Below are 18,683 nucleotides of genomic sequence, written 5' to 3'. Positions count from 1 at the left end.
ATGAAAAAGCAAATGAACAATTAAAGAAAAAAAATCAAAAAGAAGAGCCATTGGAGATGCTGGTGCATATAAATCTGAAAAATTCGCAACCAGGCTGTACGATGTAAACAAACAGGTGCACGTGCAGAAAAGACGTGGTTAGGGCATGAAATGACTAGTAGTACAAAAAAAGGAAAGCTTCCCTGCTGCCTTATAAGCTAGCTGACCGATTGTACACAACCGTGACACGATCATAATATAATAATAATAATAATAATAATAAGTTATTATTGCAACTGATCTGCGCATAATGTGAAGAAGGAAAGCAACTTTGGAACACGAGCGCGCTTGGGGTCAGGGTTTTCTGCCGGCGGCTTCGTCCTTTTCTTGCCGCAATCCCAAAATTCATCTCCAATGCATTTTTTTATCTTTCTTTCGTTGCCTCTCTCTTTTTTCTTTTTTCTAAATAAATAAATTGTTTGTTTGTTTGTTTTTTGTGACACGTTATTTTTTTTTATTTTTTATTTTTATTTTTTTACTCCTGTTTACTGTCTTGCACATTGCAGATTGCAGAGTATTTGATATTTTTTTTTCACAAATTCGGTCATGGCAAAGTCCGGCGTCGCGTTCTCGCCTCTATCGTCGGTTCCGAATTCGGTTTACCGGGTGTCGGCATTGGCTTTGATCACGTACGCAATCATTCATTTGATCTCATCCTTAATTTTTCCATCGCCGTTATCAATTTCAAACTCGGAAGCGCAAGCAAAAGCCAAGGTTGCGTTGCAGAAAAAAATCGAAACTGCCAATGTTGGCCAGGACGGGTTTAAGATCACGGCCAGAGATTATTTTGAAGATTTTTATGGCGCCCAGGAATGTCAGGTTTCGTCGTCACGATTGTATAACCCGCATGTTGACGCGGACGGCAACCTGATTCGCAAGTACTGCGCTAACAAGGACGCGTTGCTGGGCGCCCTGTCCAGTGGCGGCCGGATCGGATTTAACACGCCTTTTCACCCGCTCGATTGTGAATACCGATGGTTTCAACCGGAAGAGATCTGCCTGATCCTGGACCGGTTCGACGCGATCGTGTTTATCGGCGAGCAACGCATGACGTCGCACGTGTACGCCGCGTTTAACTCGATCCTGCGCAAGAACCTGGCCTGGGGTGGACTCAAGAATTGGGAATTAAGTGAGCAGTTGCGGCAACGATGCCGGTGCGAGTCGCAATACATTAACCCGCAATGCGCTGGCGGTGCTGCCGGCACCGGTGATCACTACATTGCGGACTCGACCGAGATCCTCGACGCCAAAGAAGACGGCACCAAGACCGGCGCGCCATACGTGTGCAACCGCGTGTTTCACGGCATCGTGAACATCAAGAACGAGCCCGTGCCGCAGGGCGTGCTCGATGATATTGATGACATCATGACCACGTACCACAAGACTTCAAAACCGGTGCCTGTGATTTTCCAGGCCGGGTTGGCGCACGGGTTTAATTGGGACCGCACCACCAAAGTGATGGACGCCGTGTTGAAGCAATTGGATAAGCATGAACCAAACCCGAGGCATCGACCCGTGCTCTGGCTCGGCCCAACTGCGGCCGGGCATTTGAAACCACCGGGTGCGATCATTGAGCAAGGCAACAACGCCTTGCATCACTTTTCGGTCGAACTCGGCAAACGTGCAAACGATCGAGGATTTGACGTTTTGAACCTGTATAATTTTACCTTGCAATCTGATTCATATGATGGCACAATGTACGGCCAAGACGTGTCGTTAACTACGGCCATGATGATTTTTAATTGGCTAAGCAGGGTTGACAGCTTGTAATCATTTTAAAAAAGTTGCATTTCGGAAGGGGTGTTTTTTTTAAGGCAGAAGGAGGATTTATTTATTTGATTATTAACTTATTTCGCTTTTGAATGTTTTGACCGGGAACTAGTTTGTTGTGTTTTGTTACGTTGATAATCATGTCGTTTTATAATAAACGCAACGTTATTATTGAATGGCTACTATTTCTTTTGGATATTTTTTTTTTAATTAGTTTATTGTATTTAGTCAAGTTATTGTGTATTTTTAGTTCAATTAATCAAATCTTTATTTTAATCTTTACAAAAAAATATTCATTGTTGTCCATCATACAATGTAAAAAAAGAAACGGTTTCTAAAAAAAAAAAAAAAAAGCAATATACCAAGAAAACCAATACCCTATCAACCAAATCATTCGCCATGCCGTTACAAAAGAAAAAATAAATAAATAAACATCATGATTACACCATAGCACCGCGATAACACAAAAAAAAAAGTCACAAAAATCAAAACATCAAATTTTTTTTTTTTTTTTATAAAGACGTGATGCCACCGAATTGAGCATCGGCTTCAACACAATGACCACCTCGATTGCCAACCTGATCAATGCCAAAGCAAACAAAAGATGCATCGAGAATCATGGACAGGTTGCCCTCTGTCGTGCCCAACACGATCCATCCGATCGCGCCGGCAAGTAATCCAACCACGTACCCATACAAGCTGCCACCGTTCACGTCCTGCGCGGCATGAATCCAGGCACCGAACCCGAGCACGATCGCCGTGATCACGCGCGCCGATGACAGCAACATCTTGGCCAGCCGAAACGCGGTCCAGGAATCGCCACTGTCATGATGCGAACCGAGGTCGATAAACCGAAGACTGGAGATGCCACGAGATGCCGGCATTAACGACCGTACAGTGATGGCCGCGAACGACAACGTGAGCGGGTTCGTTATCGCAGATACCGGCCCGGCCAGCATGCTAAACAGAAACGATTGCGCAAGCGAGACCAGCCTGCGCGGCAAAATTATTAACGGCAACCGAATCAGCAAACTGACAAAAGACGAAAAGCAAACCGTGCCATAAAATGTTGACCCGGATTGAATAAACGCTGCAGTCACAATGTCTGACGAACTAGGCCTTGGCACAACTTGCCTGTGGAAATACCATTGAGACACGGTTATGGACGTGGTCGCTCTTTGCATTCCAGAAATTACTCCCCATGTCCATAAATACATAATCACGTACCAGGCACCAAGAGCCCATGAGTTTTTTTCCACGATCCAGATCGTGATGCCCGAGCTTGTGGTCGACGTTCGGCCTCTCAAAAAAATTCGCGTGAACATCAACACCCATGCCCACGTAAACGCGATCGATGCCAGCAGCGTGCCCATACTTAACAAAACCAACGATTGATTTTCGGCCAAGATCTTGCACGCAAGCTGAACAATGCCGATGGCCCTGCCTAATGTTTTGCGGCCCTTGATAACAAACCATGTCCAGAATATGGCCAAGCCGATGGGGATCAAGGTTGACCATCTCATGGCCCTGTCCTGCGTCGTGTTGCCACCCCAACTATCCCGATAAGACATGATTAACGTGAACATTGTCAAGCCGGTGAATACTAATGGAATGGCAATCACGAGCAAATAAAAAAGTGGCCGGATGCAATTTCTGAGCAACACGAACCATAAAATTGAAATCACAACGGCCAAAAAAGTGTCAAGCACAAGAACAGATAGTGAACCGCCAATGACAGTATAGATGCTGTCGGCCAAGGAGATCGGGCCGGTAACTTCAGTCTCAAGCCATACAATAAATGACGTGGCAAATAACGCACACATTGAAACAATGTACAGGTTTGACCAAATTCGGTCCATCGAACTAGCTGAAGCGGGAACGTTGGCAAGTAATGGTGGAATAAACCCGTTTGAAATTACTCTGTCTGTTTGGGATGCAACAACACGAGGCATGAATGATGCTGCAGGTCGAATTTCATCTTGATCATGAAATATATGAATATCTTCTGGAACAGACTTTAAATTATGCATTGGAACCGAAGGGATTTCGATTTCTATATTCTCTGGTGGCCGATCGTTAAACTCAGTCTGACTTAATCCGACATGACCCATCTCTTGCACTTGCTCTTGCTCTTCTTCAAGTTCTTCATCTTCAAAGTCATCCAAAAATGCATGTTGTCTAATATTAGCTGCATTCATTGTGGCAGCTCTCATGTTTCGCGGGAACGGATGCTCGTTAAACCGTAACCGTGCTGGAGGTGGTGACTGTTGTCGATTTCCTCTTGAAATTACACTTTCCAATCCTACACTTTCTAACGAGTTGCGAGATGATGCCAATTCGGATGACGAAGCATGTTGTCCCGCCGACACTGCATGCGAACGCGATATTCGTGCCTCTTCCTTCTCATCATATGCCTTCCAGCTACTCCTAATTGCGGAGTCCGCTCCGTACAACTGGCCCGTGTATGTACCTTGCATTCCTTCAAAAGCATCATTATACGTCCTGCTATCTGCTCCGTATGGATATCGAGCGTTGCTTTCGGCCGGTTGACCGTGACTTGCTGGCGGGGTTTTAAAGAAAAATCTGCTCGTCCTGGCCGGAAAAACACGACTGCTCGCAGGAACGACATCTGGCATCAACGCTTGATTATTACTATGACCCATCGTGACGGCATCATCATCGTCATCTTCACCATCATCATCGTCATCATCATCATCTTCCTCATATTCTCTTAGATCAGTTCGCCCACGGTAGACCCTGCTGTTATTTGTAACCAAGCCCCGAGTTCGCCTTGGCCCGGTTCTGGAAACCGAACGGGAAACATTGTCCGCGTCTGGAGACAATGACTCTGCTGCCGAAAAGAATAATCGAGATGCTGTTGCGGCTATTGATAACTGTGATTGAGACCGCTGCGTTGGTGGGGTCAGCGTATTTGGAGACGTTCTCCTGTCATGATTACCAGTACGCGCCTGTGATGTCGTAAGAAACTTAGAAGCATCTATTGTAAACGTCATTAGCACTTATTCGAGTTTTGTGGAGGTGGGTCTGGCTTGGATAACATTATGGCCAGTTTATGGACGTGCATGCGAACCACTCACTACTTACATTCCGAAAACATCACCTAAAACGTGGCAGAAGTGCACACTGAAATAGAAAAAAAATATAACTTCAAATAAATATATGACTTATATTCCTATTATTTTTTTTGTTTTTCTTTTCTGGGGTTGGCATGTATGTATTTGATGCGTAAGGCGACGGCCCAATACAACTAACTCCCAGCACACTGGTGACCGCAACCTTTCCACACTTATGCACTTTTTCTATCGTTTCGAAAAGAATTCCATCAACACGTACTGAACTTTTACGTATAATTGAAGACGACAAATAAATGTAAAAAAAAGAATATTTTTTTATTATAATATAAACTCTAACCAAAGGAGTACATACACAATGCCAAAAAAAAAAATTACGCTTTTTATTTTTTTTTTTTAATCCATAATCAAACAAAAATGATACATGTGGTTAATTTTTTTTCATCTTCGCAACACAAGTACAAAAAAAAAAACAAAAAAAAAATTTAACGTATCCCAAAATGTTCCCTCGGAAACCAAAATCTAAAAACTCCTGACCTTTTTTAAATTTCAAAAAAATAAATGACCGATATAAATGAATACTTTACATATCCAATTTTCGTAAAAAAAAATATACAAGTCAAGCAATAAGAAAATCTTACCAGAAAATTCTCTTGCAAGGGTTTAACTCTTCCGATAAGCCACAATTATATATATATATATTTAAGCCTCAATGGCTTCCTTGGTGGCAGTAACCTGATCGGCATGGTACTCACGAATGATTGAGTCAACATCATCGATGTTCAGTGGGCGGATATCACCAAGCTTCTTGATCTTGGCAGTAACCTCCTTGCACTGGGCATCAGTGAGCGAAAGATTGAGCTGGTCAACCCGCGACTTGATAGCGTTCCATCCGGTAAGACGGTTGGCAAAATGAATATACCGGGTAAGACCAAAATCGGACGGGTCGAGAATTTCGTAGGTGGAAGGATTGGCGAGGATGGCCTTGGCATGAATGCCAGCCTTGTGAGTGAAAGCGCAGAAACCAGTGATGGGGTTGTTGAATGGGACGTTGACAGAAACGGCGTCGGCGACAAGGTTCTCGAGGTCACGAAGCTTGTGAAGCTTGTACTTGGAAAGAACGTAATCGCGATCGGCAGCGATCATGCGAGCCATGAGGCCTCCGAGAGAGGTGATACCGTTTCGCTCGCCAATGCCGAGAACGGAAACGTCGATAAAAGTGGCCCCAGCCTCGAGAGCAGTGTAAGCATTAGCAATGGCGCAGCCAGTGTCGTTGTGGAAATGGCACTCGATATCACAAGAAACAACGGATCTGAGAGTGCGGACAAGCTCGTAAACCTGTCTTGGGTTGGCGCAACCAACAGTATCGGCAATGCCGACACGGTTGACGCCAATCTTGTCGACCGTGCGGTAAATGTTGAGAAGGTCGACAAGGTCGGACCGGAACGAATCCTCGGAAGAGAATCTAATCTCGATGCCGTGCGACTTGACAAACTCAATGACTTCGATGGCGGACTGCGCAATATAGTTCATGTCCTTGCCATGTGAGTATTCCCGGAGGAATTGGGACGTGCCAATGACAACGTCGACACCGTCAACACCGGTGGCGACGGCAATGCGGGCATCGTCCATGTGGCATCGGATGTGGGTAAGAATCTTGGCCTTGAGTCCAAGCTTGCAAATGGCCTCACAGTCAGCCCTGCTCTGCTCTGAAGCAGCAGGGGAGGTCAGCTCAATGTAGTCAACACCAAACTCGTCGAGAGCCTTGGCAATCTCAATCTTCTTTTCGGTATCAAAGAACGCGTTAGCGAATTGCTCACCCTCACGGAGGGTAGACTCAATCAGCTTAAACTTGGAAACATTTGACAGGAAGTCGCTTGGATTTGGTCCGTAAGGGTTTGACTTAACCTGGGACGTGTTCGAGTGGTCGTGGTCTAAGGGGGGAAAATTAAGTTAACAACACAAACAAGAAAAAAATAAAAAACACAACATACCAGAAGTAGCTGGAGGCATTTTTTTAATTAATTGAGTTGTAAGTTCGAACTAACAACGAACGTGGGAATTCTAAAAAATCGTTGATTGTGAATGAAAGGGGAAGGGAAGAAAAAAAAAGAAAAACAAAAATTGGAAGGCAGGATAAAGGTACAAATTTATGCCTCTGGGGGCAGCCCACTAATTACTCACAAGAAAAAAAATTTGACTCTTTTTTTTTTTACTTCTCCGTTACAACTAAATTGGTTTTCATGAAATTTTTTTTCATTTAAACTTTGTGCCCTGGCGTGGGTATTACGTAAGAAGGCAACGCTTACGCTAGTTATAGAGTTTTGATTACGGACGGGGCCGATTAGCGGCATCCGCTTAATTGGGTGGCGGGTGATAAGCCAGCTCGTGGGTTCAATTTTTTCCTCTCATGCTTGGTTGGTACTATAGACATGCATATATGACATGGCAACATGTGACGTCACGGCTTAGTCGAGATGCAAAATTTTCCATTTGTGTCCGTCAACCATCCACAGTTACATCACTCTGGAATGACTGCACCGCATCTGCTTGCAACAAAAGAAGAGCAACGTCTAAATTATGATCCTATGCCTTGTAAACTATCAATTGACCAAATTTACGCAATAATTTACGTTGGGTATATTTTCAAATACTTAAAAACAAAAATTTAAATTTCTGTTACCAAAAAAATTAAAAACAAAACAAAAAAATAATTGATTCGACCCAGGATCGAACTGGGGACGTTCTGCGTGTTAAGCAGATGCCATGACCAACTAGACCATCGAACCAACCACATAAGAAGACAAGGGAACAACTTGAAAGGTTCTGCTATCCAACAGGGTAACCGCGGCACTCGTCTGCGATTAATGGTGATCGTTTTGTGTTTTCACTATAATATTTAAAAAAAAAAAAAAAAAAGGAAAAAAAAAAAATCCCTGTTGTCGTCTTTGTATCGGATATTTTGCTTCTCTCTTCATCTTCCTGTTATATTCTCTGTTTCTTCGCTCCATTACACCATTTTTGGTTTATTTTCGTTTGTCTCAATCTGTTCTTTATTTTCTCCTACACTAAGTAGTCAATACAACATAGGGCATTCTGTGTCCCTTTTTAAGATAAAAAAAAAAAAAAACGGGGATTAGGCTAATTGGATAATTTTTAAGGACATGTCCTGTGCAGTCTAGTCACATGTCAAGTGATTGTAGACTGCAACCCATGAAGACCCGATTCCTTTACATACAAAAAACTTTAAGCGGTTAATCTAGTAGAAATGTTAATAAACACCCTAACCCTTTAATCAAAATTAATCGATTAATTGAGCAATATATGTACACAGTTTTTTAATACAGGAATTTAATGTTTGGTTGACAAAACTGACATCACATGCTGAAAATGCCTTAACAAATGACAGAGAATAATTTACTGTTGTATCATGGAAACTAGATTTTAAGAGCTCATGGCGGGCTCATTTTTATAATTTAAAATTGAAATCCGAGTAGCGCAAATTTCTGTTGTATTAAAATGAACAAATAAAGTTTGAACTCGGGTCGGTTTTTTGTATACACCCATACGCCCAGCAAAAAATGAAAATGCTGTCTGCTAACATGGATTCGAACACTGAGGATACTTTAAACGGTGTAAGAGGTAAGAGGAAGACTGAGGGATTAAGAAGTTTCCAACTTGTTTTTCTGTGTTCTTAGATAAAGCTTTACCTTGCTTATTCACTGCTCAATCAAGTTATCTTTACGTACTTTCTTTCAGCAATAAAACCCGAAAGTCTATCTGTGAAGCATCAAATCTGATTTGGTTGAAAACAAGCGTTAACTTATAAAGAGGTGGAATCCCTTAAACAGCTGCGTCTGACAGACAATCCCTGCTACCTGCCAATGACTTACTCTCTGATTCTTGTAAATAAAAGAAACCCGAGTAATAAATTACGAATCAAATAAGAAAAATTTGCCGGTATTTTTTGAAATTGCTGTTGTTAAAGTCTGACAAAGCGTTATTGCATTTGTATGTTATATTTTTATTTTTGATGAAAAAAATATATTGTGCTTAAAATTTGTTTGATTCCATAGAACGAGTGGTTTTTCTTTTTTTTTGGAGGATGAGTTCCTGAGTGTAACAAAACAAAACGAATTTAAAAACGCTTTCCTATATAGAACAAATATGCAAACAGTATAATATAATTTTTATAAAAAGATAACGTATTCATTACAGCAAATGTTTTAAAAACAGGTTATGTATACATGTATGCGCACCTTCACTATATGTTAAGAGAGAAATGGAGGTAACGGCGATAATGCATTAAAATATTTGGCAATTAATTATCGGGGTCTGAGTTAATCTTGTTTCTCGACTCATCCAGTGCTTATCAGGTTCATTCTTCTACACCCATATTTTAGCTGACCTCTACTCAATCATACAACGTTAACTCAAGTAAAATTGAATTTTCATCTATTCAATGATTAATCTTCCTTTAATCGTTAGTCCCGGCTGAGCTTTCCTCTTCTCATCGTGGTACATACCCAAGTTACGTTGTCCTTAGACTGGCTGTCCAGTTATTGTCCAAATCAGGTCTAGCACATCAATTCACGATTTCAGATATTTGATTCAAGAATGGAGAATAGTAATTTGGTAAAATCTATCAGTTCATTGCAAAGCGGCCGGCATCACAGGCATCGCGGCGCTTCTGTCGAGGTCACGTTCCGATTTCACGATGAACGAGTCACTCCTGACCCGTTCGTTATTGACGAGACACTACTACCTCGAGCGCAAGAAGGCGATATCTGCCAAGTAATTGGACGGAAAGGCGAAATTCTGGATATGTTTGTTCTAAAATTTCACGGTCAGGAAATAAAAGATAAGCTTTCGACTGACAATGTACGTCAAAACCGAGCAAGATGTAATTTTTTGCATGCGGGTCAATACTAACAGTTTTTTAAGGCACCAATGCAAATGTCTGTATTGACAGGATCAGTCAAGTTCTCGTCTCACCGTGGAATGCGAAACGTTACCGTCCGGGTTGTCGATCTTCATACTGCCGAAGCTGATCTGCTCACAATATATTTTAAAGAGGTTTATCTGACCCGGCCGGACATGTGGAGGCTGCCAGTAGACATGTTAGGCATGTGCATCTCCGAGGGTCAGCCCATCAACTACATGAAAACCTTTAAACTTAATATCAACGCCATACATAAGAATGGCAAGCAGGTCAGGACTAGTTTTGTCGGCCCTGACACGAAAACAGTGTTTCGATCACAATCGGTTAGATATCATATTTTTTTACAAATGTCAAAAGAAATGTGGTATTTTGATGAAACTGGGGAAAGTTATTTTTTTAAAATAATTAATTCACTTCTGCCAGAATATTTTAGACAATGGAGAGAAGCTGATGCTTATCATTCAGTGTCAATTATCATGTTTACTAGTGTTGACTTGAGTTCATCTTCATCTACACTTCCGCACGGCGTGAGAAGTAGGAACGTTCGTGATTTTTACAGGGTCGTGGTTGATCGGGCAAAAATTTCGGACTGGACCAATATCATGGCTGTTCTCCGTAAAGAATTTGCCAATTTTTTAAAAAATGTTTTGGTACGACCGTTTGAAGATGGAGAAAATGCTCAAATTTTGGGTACTTTATGTCCAGCCATTAAAGGCAACATACTGGAAGCAATAAATTTTAGTGCCACTCAGGCATCACGAGATTTTTTTACTGATGATCGTCAACGGGGGAACTTTCAAGCAGTTATTATCTCCCCCGGAAGTGGCATATTTGATGTTGAACCTGAACTTCTGCAACGAACAACGCAAAATTTGATGACGTATGGGCTTTCAGTCGATTTGGTTTGCCTCACTCGAATGCCATTACATGCCGTGCCACTCTTTCGTTACCGGGATGCTCAAAATAATGTGATTCATTGCATGCCACATTGGATCGATATCTCGTTTTGGAAGCAACAAAACACGTTCGGTAATGCACAGTGGGTACCGCGATGCAGGATTTATGAAATTCAAATGATGGGAGTAATGGAGAATGAACTAAGCGGCATCAGTGTTGATTATTTACCTGAGATGGACAAAGGTGATACGTCCGACGTTGAGCGGTTTATGGATGATTATGACGATGCTGCATTGACGTGCTCTTTTAACAAAAATGACTATATTCAAGCCCCCAAGACAAAGCCATTAGACCTAATATTCAAGAACGATAACCCTCTATGGACCAAAATTATTAATCCTTCCAAGCCAACCGAGGATGAAGTTTTACGAACTGTCATGCACGGGAATTGGAAGCACATTTACCCTCGGCGGACTCTTAACAGGGCCATGAAATGGAAATCCATAATTTCTCCAGCCATGTTACCAATAACCACCGAAGTGGCACCTTCGCCTGATGAAATTTATAATGATTTCAGCATGCAAAGTTATGACGTCTTCATAAATGCGACCTTTGCCAGCGAAGAGAATTTTTCCGTGCAAGATTTGATGCGAGAAACCGTGTCGTTGCGAATCGGATATGGATATCAGGTAATGATTGGCCCGTTCGTGCAAGAAATTGAAAGACTTGGCAAGACGAATCCGAGACCGGAAATGATCAGGCAAGACATCCCCAAGGATTGCAAAAACGTTATCGTGTATCTTTCAGCAGGAGTTGAGATTCATAGGATTTCATGGAAGGACGATCTGAGCGTTAATGTTCAAATATTCCGGCGCAAGAACCAAGCAGCAGCTTTGGAGAAGAATATAATATATCGACCTTTTATTCATACTCAGTATGATGACGAGTATAAAAACAGAAACGTTCGGTTTCCAGGTACGAACACTCATCATATTGATTTTATGCAATTGGATGAATTTTTAGCTGGCAAGACAGATTATCTTTCAAACAAGTCATTGTACTACAGAAAACGGTACGTGTTGATACCAACAGAGTTACAAACCAATCGATACATGCAACTTCCGACATGGCCAAAAGAAGTTGCTGTGGACAAGATGGACCCAGAGGAGACAAGGTTGGATGGGTTGCATCGTCTTAACGCACTGATTTTACGTAGTCGTTATGTAACAAGCGAAGCGAAAAAAAGAGAGCGCGACCGTGGCAAGGAAGAAATTGGTTCCGAGTTAAAATTTTATACCGGAAGTTTATCAGCATTTATCATGCAACTAGTGGAAAGTGCTGGTGAGGATGCAAATAATGGATTGAGACGGAAAGGTTCGTTGATTACGAAAGCATCTGAGAGATTTGATCAGACAATCAAGATTTCTACCCTTGCACAAGAAATGCAAAGCGAGAGAGGTATCAGGCTTGTTGATCGACGATGGCATTGGAAGCTTCATCAACATTGTTTTGTCGGATCAGAATACGTGGCATGGTTGCTTGACAATTTTAAGGACATTGATACTCCAGAAGAGGCGGTCGAGTATGGCAATGAGTTGATGGTGGCCGGATTGTTTCATCATGTTGAGCATCGACATTCATTTTTGAATGGTCATTATTTTTATCAGATTAATCCTGAATACAGGTCAGCCTCGGTTTTGACCGCGAAAACTGGTTGGTTTTCGTCAATAAGAGGGGCTAGTGGTTCGAGCGGCCTGCCGAATTCTGTTGCGTCACTAGCAGAATCGGTCACGTTGAGATCGAGTTCGTCTGCCAAGGATGACAGTGTTCAAGATCGTGACATTGGTGCTACGGATGTAGCAATTGTTGAAATTAACGAACCACAAAATGACAGCATGATGGAAGATTCTACAATGTCACTTGACGATGACGGTGGCAAGCAAGTTCAACCAGGCCTGCCATCTCCAAGATTGCGACCTAGGATCGAACTTTCAAGGACGATCAAGATCAATACTGATCCGCAACACAAATCCTACAGACGCGAAACCGCCTGGGTTCATTACGATCGATTGCATAACCCAGAGTCATGTTATCATATCATGCTCGAGTGGTTAAATGCCACTCCCAGGTTTGTGGATGACATGGTGGCGGTATGGTCAAGGACGTGTGATCGATATGGCCTAAAATTGGTTGAAGTCCCGGTTCATGAGGCGTGTGAACTTGCAGATATGGACCCGATGACATCAGTTGCGCGCATCAAATTTGCTGTTGATCCACCGATCGAGGCGTATTCGGAATCGGGCGACTTAATCATATCCGATGCCTTGTTTTATCATAAGCAAGTCTTATCCAAGCTCGAATACGTTCTTGACATGGATGCAGCCGAATCATTAATTGCATCTCGACCAGACGTTGATATTGTATATTCTTGGGGGAAACCATATTTTAAGTATGTGCAGTACGTGCACAAGTCAGGTGTTTCATTGGTAGAGTTGAATCCCGAAACTGGCGAATTTTTAATTGCCCGCAACATGTTTGCCGGAAGTAAATCATCATCATCGTCATCATCGTCATCATCAGCATCAGCATCAGCATCAGCATCAGCATCAGCATCAACTTCAAATTCATTATCACCGATTGATGCTGACAATATCAGGCAACAAACGATTGATTTTATTCAAAACAAGAATGGCGAATTATCTGAGTTTTTCAAATTCACGAGGGACAAATGGCTAAGCCGACCTGCGGTCGCGGTTCCGTATACTTCTGAAAGCCCACCGATTGAAGAATTTATTCATGCATCGTCCCTGAATGATGAGCTTTCCAAATCCTTATCGTCTTCACCTGGGAACAACAGAAAAATGCCTCATCCGCCACCACCTTCAGACACGGTTGGAACATCAAATTATATTGTAAGTTGATTTAATTTTAACATTTTTTTTTTCTAATGTCATGATTTGGGGGCGTTTTGACTAATTAATATTTATTTTAGTACTATGATGTTCGATTGTTTTAACATTTGAAAATTACATACTATGGCAAGGAATAATTTTATTTTAGGATTATATGGTCAATTTATCGGTTTGGTATATATAAAGTCATTTTAACCGACCGCCGAATATAAACACGAATTAATATGTACAAAGAATAATGAACCATACGATAACCAAAAAGAAAAACGAAGAAAAATTAACGAGGCCCCCAATAAACTAAACCAAAATTTAAAAAAGAAAAAAAAAATTTACACAAAAAAAAAAACCAATTCACCTCTATACACCCATGATGTAATAATAAAGAAATTGACCCTTCACCCGCAAATAAAAGAAAACATCACAACAAAATAGTTGATTATGTTTGAAAAAAAGAACCCTCAGTCGAAAATTTCTCAATATCATCACAGCCAGATTGCTTTCTCATGTTTCTTATTCGATCAATTTTCCATTTTGATTTAAACCTGTCGGTTTGATCTTGATTCACGTCTTTAGTGCCAAGACGAACGTGCGAGCAAAGACCACAGTATCCTGGTTTAAACCTAAATTGAAGACAATCATTCCATTCGTCACATTTTTTGGAACAATCGTCAAAGCTATTGTACGCAGTCACCTGCGGATTTTCTTGATCGTCTTCGCGATCTTTAGAATATTGTCGTGCTTCAGACAAGTTATCCCATTCTTCAATAACACCTTCTTGAATATACGGCATAATAAAGTGATGATAAACATCAGCATATTTGATTGCTTCGTTAACATCAAATTGGTTTTCAAATTCGTATAGTTTTTCCACGTCATGAGAACTAAGATGATGGAACGTGACAATCTCGTTGCACCAATTCTGCTTGTTGTACCGGACGCTAACAGGCGGCTCGCCCTGAATCCGCCATGACACGTAAGGGTATGATTCACCTGACACGACACCAGTGCCACGCTCGTTAAACGCGTGTGCCAAAACATGGTCACCGCAGCAATGCCACGAAGTGTATTCCTCATACTTGTGCTCAATGTCGGGCTCGTCGCCACCAAACACGCTGCTAACTAAGGCATGCGACATGATCACACCCGATCCGCCATGCGCAAACGGCTCGCCTTCCAGGTATGCCACCGAACCCATGTATAATTTATCTTCGTGATTGATTCTCTTAAGCCATCGCATCAAGTTTGGCCATAAAATGTAACTATCTGCGTCCATAAACACGTACCATTTCGCGCTCGGCATGGTCCTGTACGCATGTGCCACCATGGGCAAGTTTTTGTACTTGTCCAAGTTCCATCCGCCATCGATCTCGGCTTTGGATTCGTACAATTCAATGTTTGCGTGCTGCGCCAACAGATCCTGTTGCTTGCGATACGTATCAAACTGATCTGATTGCTTGATGGTCGAGCTCACGTTTTCAAGAACATCAATCACTGGAATCCCGGCAATCACGTCGGCCGCGTCTGAATATAATGCAAAATGACGCAGCTGAGGCAGCGTGGTGGATAAGTGAATCGGCAGTCGCTGCCACAGCACGGTGGCCCCGGTCTTGATCATTAAAAAAACATCATCCGCTCCTGGAACGTATGAAGTCTTAAACGCACTGGCATACGTGCCATCGGAATGCGAATACGGTGTGGACGTGTTATCTCCAGCAGTTAGCTCGCTGTCCGTAAAATGTGACGGACGCTCGAACGAAACTCGCGGCACCGGGAAGTCAAGTTCTCTTATCTGCGTCGGAATAGGAATGATCTCCGAATAAAAAAGTGTTAAAAGAAAACTGATAAAACATATTATTACGAGAAAAGTTGCCAGCCGGTGAGGAGCTACCAATTCACGACGTTAGATTGCATGAAATCAATTAAAAAAAAAAAAAGAAAAAAAAAGTACATGATAACAGGTCGCCACGAGCCATTCCACTTTACCAAATGTAAACGGAAAAGTCCTCAAGCTTTTATACTCCTCTAATTGCGACTGTGGGATCTTTTAGAGTCGACTTTTTGAAATCTTGGAGATCACGACACGGCTGTAAAGCTTTTTGATAACCAAGGGATAAGAAAAGTCTATTTTTAAATCTGAGAAAAGCTGCAGCCGAGACGGTAGTGTTGTAGCAAAAGTTATTAAGCCTTGCACAAAAACTAATTAAAACAATGCGTATTTTTTGAGGGGGTTTTGAAATTCAGAAAACTAAGGAATGTAGTGCAATTTATTCAATGCAGTTTAGTGGTCCAACTTGTTCGATAATCTTCAATCAGCGGCGGCACACCCGGGGCAGCTTATTTTTAGTTTTAGAGTTGCGCGGGGTGGAACATTGTGGTTTTAATTAAGCAAAGTGAGCCCAAATCGTTATAGGATACGTACGTTATATAGTATGTAGATATGAGGAAAGTATGAGTAATAATGTAGTCTTTTAGTTGCCAAAATAATGTGGCAAGTAAGTGATTGTTTGGATCTTAGCAGGAAGTTGCACGATGAAGCGCTGCGCACGGCTGATTGCACGGCTGCAATTTATCTGCGACATGATAAATTTACAAGCATTTCCAATAAAAAAAAAAAAAAGATTATTTCTTGCCGCATGTAGTCTGAATTGTTTTCAAAGCTCTGAATCAGGTTTCTGAGGGTCCGACAAACCCAGCAGTAAGAATAGTAGAGCTCTTCAGAAGAAATATAAGCTTTCCAACTTTGAATATTGCGTTCAAAGAATGCTACTATGAACGATCTTCAAAAAAAAAAGATCTTTATTCGACGCCCATAGACAATCTTACTTTTCCTACAGACCCGGGGTAAGCTCGTGAATTCAAATAATCGAGCAGTTGTATCTGCTAACAGCGTTTGGAGCCTATCCAATGTCCAATTACAAATGCATTTGTTGGCTGGATGATTGTCATATGTTCGCAAACGTTGCGCAAGCATGGAAAAAAAAGTACACGCGGTTCCTGTTCCATGCAAAAACTCATCTGTAATTAAAAAAAAATCAAATAACATGATAATGGTTTGCTTGACAGCTGATCGGTAGGATTAGCAAACCACCAAAAAAGGCAACATTCAAAAGATCACGTGCTACTAACCACGTGCCCCAAAAAGTCCAAATTACTAATTCTTTAATGCATTACATATGGTAGCGTTAGCATATCATTAATCGAATCTTCACATCCAAGAACACAATGGTGAGCTTATAGTCAGTCAGCTTTGATTTCACGGTTTTTTTGTTTTTTTTTTCTAACAGATTTTTTTAAGGCCGATAAATTACGAGTACAGCAACAACTGGAGCAGTTACAAACGCGCTATGTGGGAGTTGGCCATGCAGATACCACAAAGCAGTACGTTATAACGGTTTTTAAAGAATTTCTTTTTTTTTTCAGCCCAATTAATCGTCATCTAATAAATATTACAGTGAATGGCTTTCGAATATTCGCAGGGATTCATATGCGTCCTATATCGGGCATCCGCCATTACTGGAATATTACGCCGTGGCATTGAACGAGCCCCAGGTTAAGATTGCGACCGAGTTTATTGAGGTGAGTGAGGAAAGATAACATGCAAAATAGCATTGAGAACTAACATGAAGAAGAAAATGGTGTTACCTTGCGGACCTCCGAAGGAGAAGGAGTTTGAAGAATAATAAAAGAATCGGCCGGGATCATTTTTTGTTTGTTAATGTAATTTTATGTATGATATGACATGGGTCTCATTGTGGGAGAGGGGAAATAATAAAAATAAATTAGAGTCATGGACGTCAATAAAGCTAACCACAAGTGCGCTGATGAAGCTTTTCATGTCATTTTGATCCTCAGGTTGGCAAATGATACTGGATTCCACTTACTTCTGTCGGCGTTGAATCCATTTAAATTTTCATTTTTATATACATATATATAGATATAAATCAAATACGGGTTCAAGCAACTAGTACAGGACAAGAATATTGAATATTTAGATCAACGAAAAGGTAAATATTATTCTCTTGACGATTTGATGTGTACAATAATTGATGCGAATCTTGTAAAATATATTTCCAATTTCTAAATTACTAATTTCGTATTCCATGTGGTTTCAAACATATTTCTGATATGAACGTGCTTTAGCGGAGCAGTGTTACATGTTATAGCGGATGTAGCCTGCGTTAATTAAATGGATATCACATGAGAAGTATTAATATTTTCCAGCCCCCGGGCTTTTTTTTGGCTCTTATGTTAAACAAGTTACATTTGGTTTTTATTTCTGTATTAACCCACTTTTGATGAAATTATAATGTATGTAGTTTGTGCCGATTGAATGAGACTACCAGACCTTGGATAAAAGTCCAAAGTGAACTCCACATTTTTTTACCATGCTTAATGGATAATTTGAATGAACATATCTACAAGTCATATACTGAATCTTGTGAGAACGACCGAATTGCTAATTCTTAGTTTGTATTTTGATACCCCATTGGAAATTATACCCGTTCAAGCAGAGTGATTCTGAGGCCGCACAAATGAATGCAATACATTAACTGGGCATTGCACTTAGTGTGAACTTGATGTTCAATGTATATTGTTATTAAATGATTAAGCATTTAATTGGGTGCTTGTTGTAATTGTTGTGCCTGTAAATCTATACTGCTAAGTTAAATATAATTAATTATTGAGCAATAATTATAGCAGGAACCCAAAACTATTTTACGTTTTCGAACTATTGATTCGACCAGAAATACTATACTATTAAAGGAACGAACGAACGAATCATGACTAAATTAAACCAATCAACTATAAACTACAAAACGACTTTTTATGCATTTTTAATAGGGCAACATAGAGGATCAAAACAATGCTTGGTTTGGGGGAAGTGGTAATTGTTTACCACTTGCATGTGAACGAACACCCATTGCTTTGATTCCCGGCCTGGTTGCGAATTTTTCAGATTTATATGCACCAGCATCTCCAATGGCTCTTCTTTTTGATTTTTTTTCTTTAATTGTTCATTTGCTTTTTCAT

General features: G+C 41.0%; 7 protein-coding genes and 1 non-coding gene across 8 annotated transcripts; 4 read left to right on the top strand and 4 right to left on the bottom strand.

Moving 5' to 3' along the window:
* The first annotated feature begins 400 nt into the window (after nucleotides 1-400).
* Nucleotides 401-2,097, top strand: V1514DRAFT_339171 (uncharacterized protein). Its single transcript, XM_066928938.1, has one exon. It carries the CDS (start codon nucleotides 586-588, stop codon nucleotides 1,807-1,809), a length of 1,224 nt encoding a protein of 407 aa, XP_066780631.1. The 5' UTR covers nucleotides 401-585; the 3' UTR covers nucleotides 1,810-2,097.
* V1514DRAFT_339170 (uncharacterized protein) lies at nucleotides 2,059-5,041 on the bottom strand. Its single transcript, XM_066928937.1, has 2 exons — nucleotides 4,915-5,041; nucleotides 2,059-4,807 (listed from the first exon to the last, which is right to left on the bottom strand). Exons 1-2 carry the CDS (start codon nucleotides 4,925-4,927, stop codon nucleotides 2,322-2,324), a joined length of 2,499 nt encoding a protein of 832 aa, XP_066780630.1. The 5' UTR covers nucleotides 4,928-5,041; the 3' UTR covers nucleotides 2,059-2,321.
* Nucleotides 5,042-5,200: 159 nt separating this feature from the next.
* V1514DRAFT_339168 (HMGL-like-domain-containing protein) lies at nucleotides 5,201-7,066 on the bottom strand. The gene is made up of 2 exons (XM_066928936.1): nucleotides 6,896-7,066; nucleotides 5,201-6,835 (listed from the first exon to the last, which is right to left on the bottom strand). The coding sequence occupies exons 1-2, from the start codon at nucleotides 6,912-6,914 to the stop codon at nucleotides 5,604-5,606; spliced, it is 1,251 nt and encodes a 416-aa protein (XP_066780629.1). The 5' UTR covers nucleotides 6,915-7,066; the 3' UTR covers nucleotides 5,201-5,603.
* Nucleotides 7,067-7,616: 550 nt separating this feature from the next.
* V1514DRAFT_t126 lies at nucleotides 7,617-7,690 on the bottom strand. Its single transcript has one exon. It is a non-coding gene; the product is annotated as a tRNA-Val (tRNA).
* Nucleotides 7,691-7,806: 116 nt separating this feature from the next.
* Nucleotides 7,807-8,011, top strand: V1514DRAFT_339167 (uncharacterized protein; the record flags this gene model as incomplete). Its single annotated transcript, XM_066928935.1, has 1 exon — nucleotides 7,807-8,011. A coding segment is annotated over one exon (167 nt), but the record flags the coding sequence as incomplete, so codon positions are not given.
* Nucleotides 8,012-9,190: 1,179 nt separating this feature from the next.
* On the top strand, nucleotides 9,191-13,998 carry V1514DRAFT_339166 (uncharacterized protein). Its single transcript, XM_066928934.1, has 3 exons — nucleotides 9,191-9,782; nucleotides 9,846-13,652; nucleotides 13,733-13,998. The coding sequence occupies exons 1-3, from the start codon at nucleotides 9,519-9,521 to the stop codon at nucleotides 13,754-13,756; spliced, it is 4,095 nt and encodes a 1,364-aa protein (XP_066780627.1). The 5' UTR covers nucleotides 9,191-9,518; the 3' UTR covers nucleotides 13,757-13,998.
* V1514DRAFT_370284 (uncharacterized protein) lies at nucleotides 13,897-15,920 on the bottom strand. Its single transcript, XM_066929986.1, has 2 exons — nucleotides 15,601-15,920; nucleotides 13,897-15,536 (listed from the first exon to the last, which is right to left on the bottom strand). Exons 1-2 carry the CDS (start codon nucleotides 15,623-15,625, stop codon nucleotides 14,089-14,091), a joined length of 1,473 nt encoding a protein of 490 aa, XP_066780626.1. The 5' UTR covers nucleotides 15,626-15,920; the 3' UTR covers nucleotides 13,897-14,088.
* A 954-nt stretch (nucleotides 15,921-16,874) lies between these two features.
* Nucleotides 16,875-17,332, top strand: V1514DRAFT_322838 (splicing factor 3B subunit 5/RDS3 complex subunit 10; the record flags this gene model as incomplete). The annotated part of the gene is made up of 4 exons (XM_066926144.1): nucleotides 16,875-16,877; nucleotides 16,948-17,030; nucleotides 17,105-17,228; nucleotides 17,282-17,332. 4 exons carry the CDS (start codon nucleotides 16,875-16,877, stop codon nucleotides 17,330-17,332), a joined length of 261 nt encoding a protein of 86 aa, XP_066780625.1.
* Nucleotides 17,333-18,683: the final 1,351 nt, after the last annotated feature.

This window comes from Lipomyces japonicus, assembly GCF_038497905.1.
Source record: "Lipomyces japonicus strain CBS 7319 unplaced genomic scaffold V1514scaffold_95, whole genome shotgun sequence".
NCBI classification, from domain to species: Eukaryota; Fungi; Ascomycota; class Lipomycetes; order Lipomycetales; family Lipomycetaceae; genus Lipomyces; species Lipomyces japonicus.
Note: the sequence above shows the minus strand (reverse complement) of the source record. Positions and strands in the feature narration are given on the sequence as shown.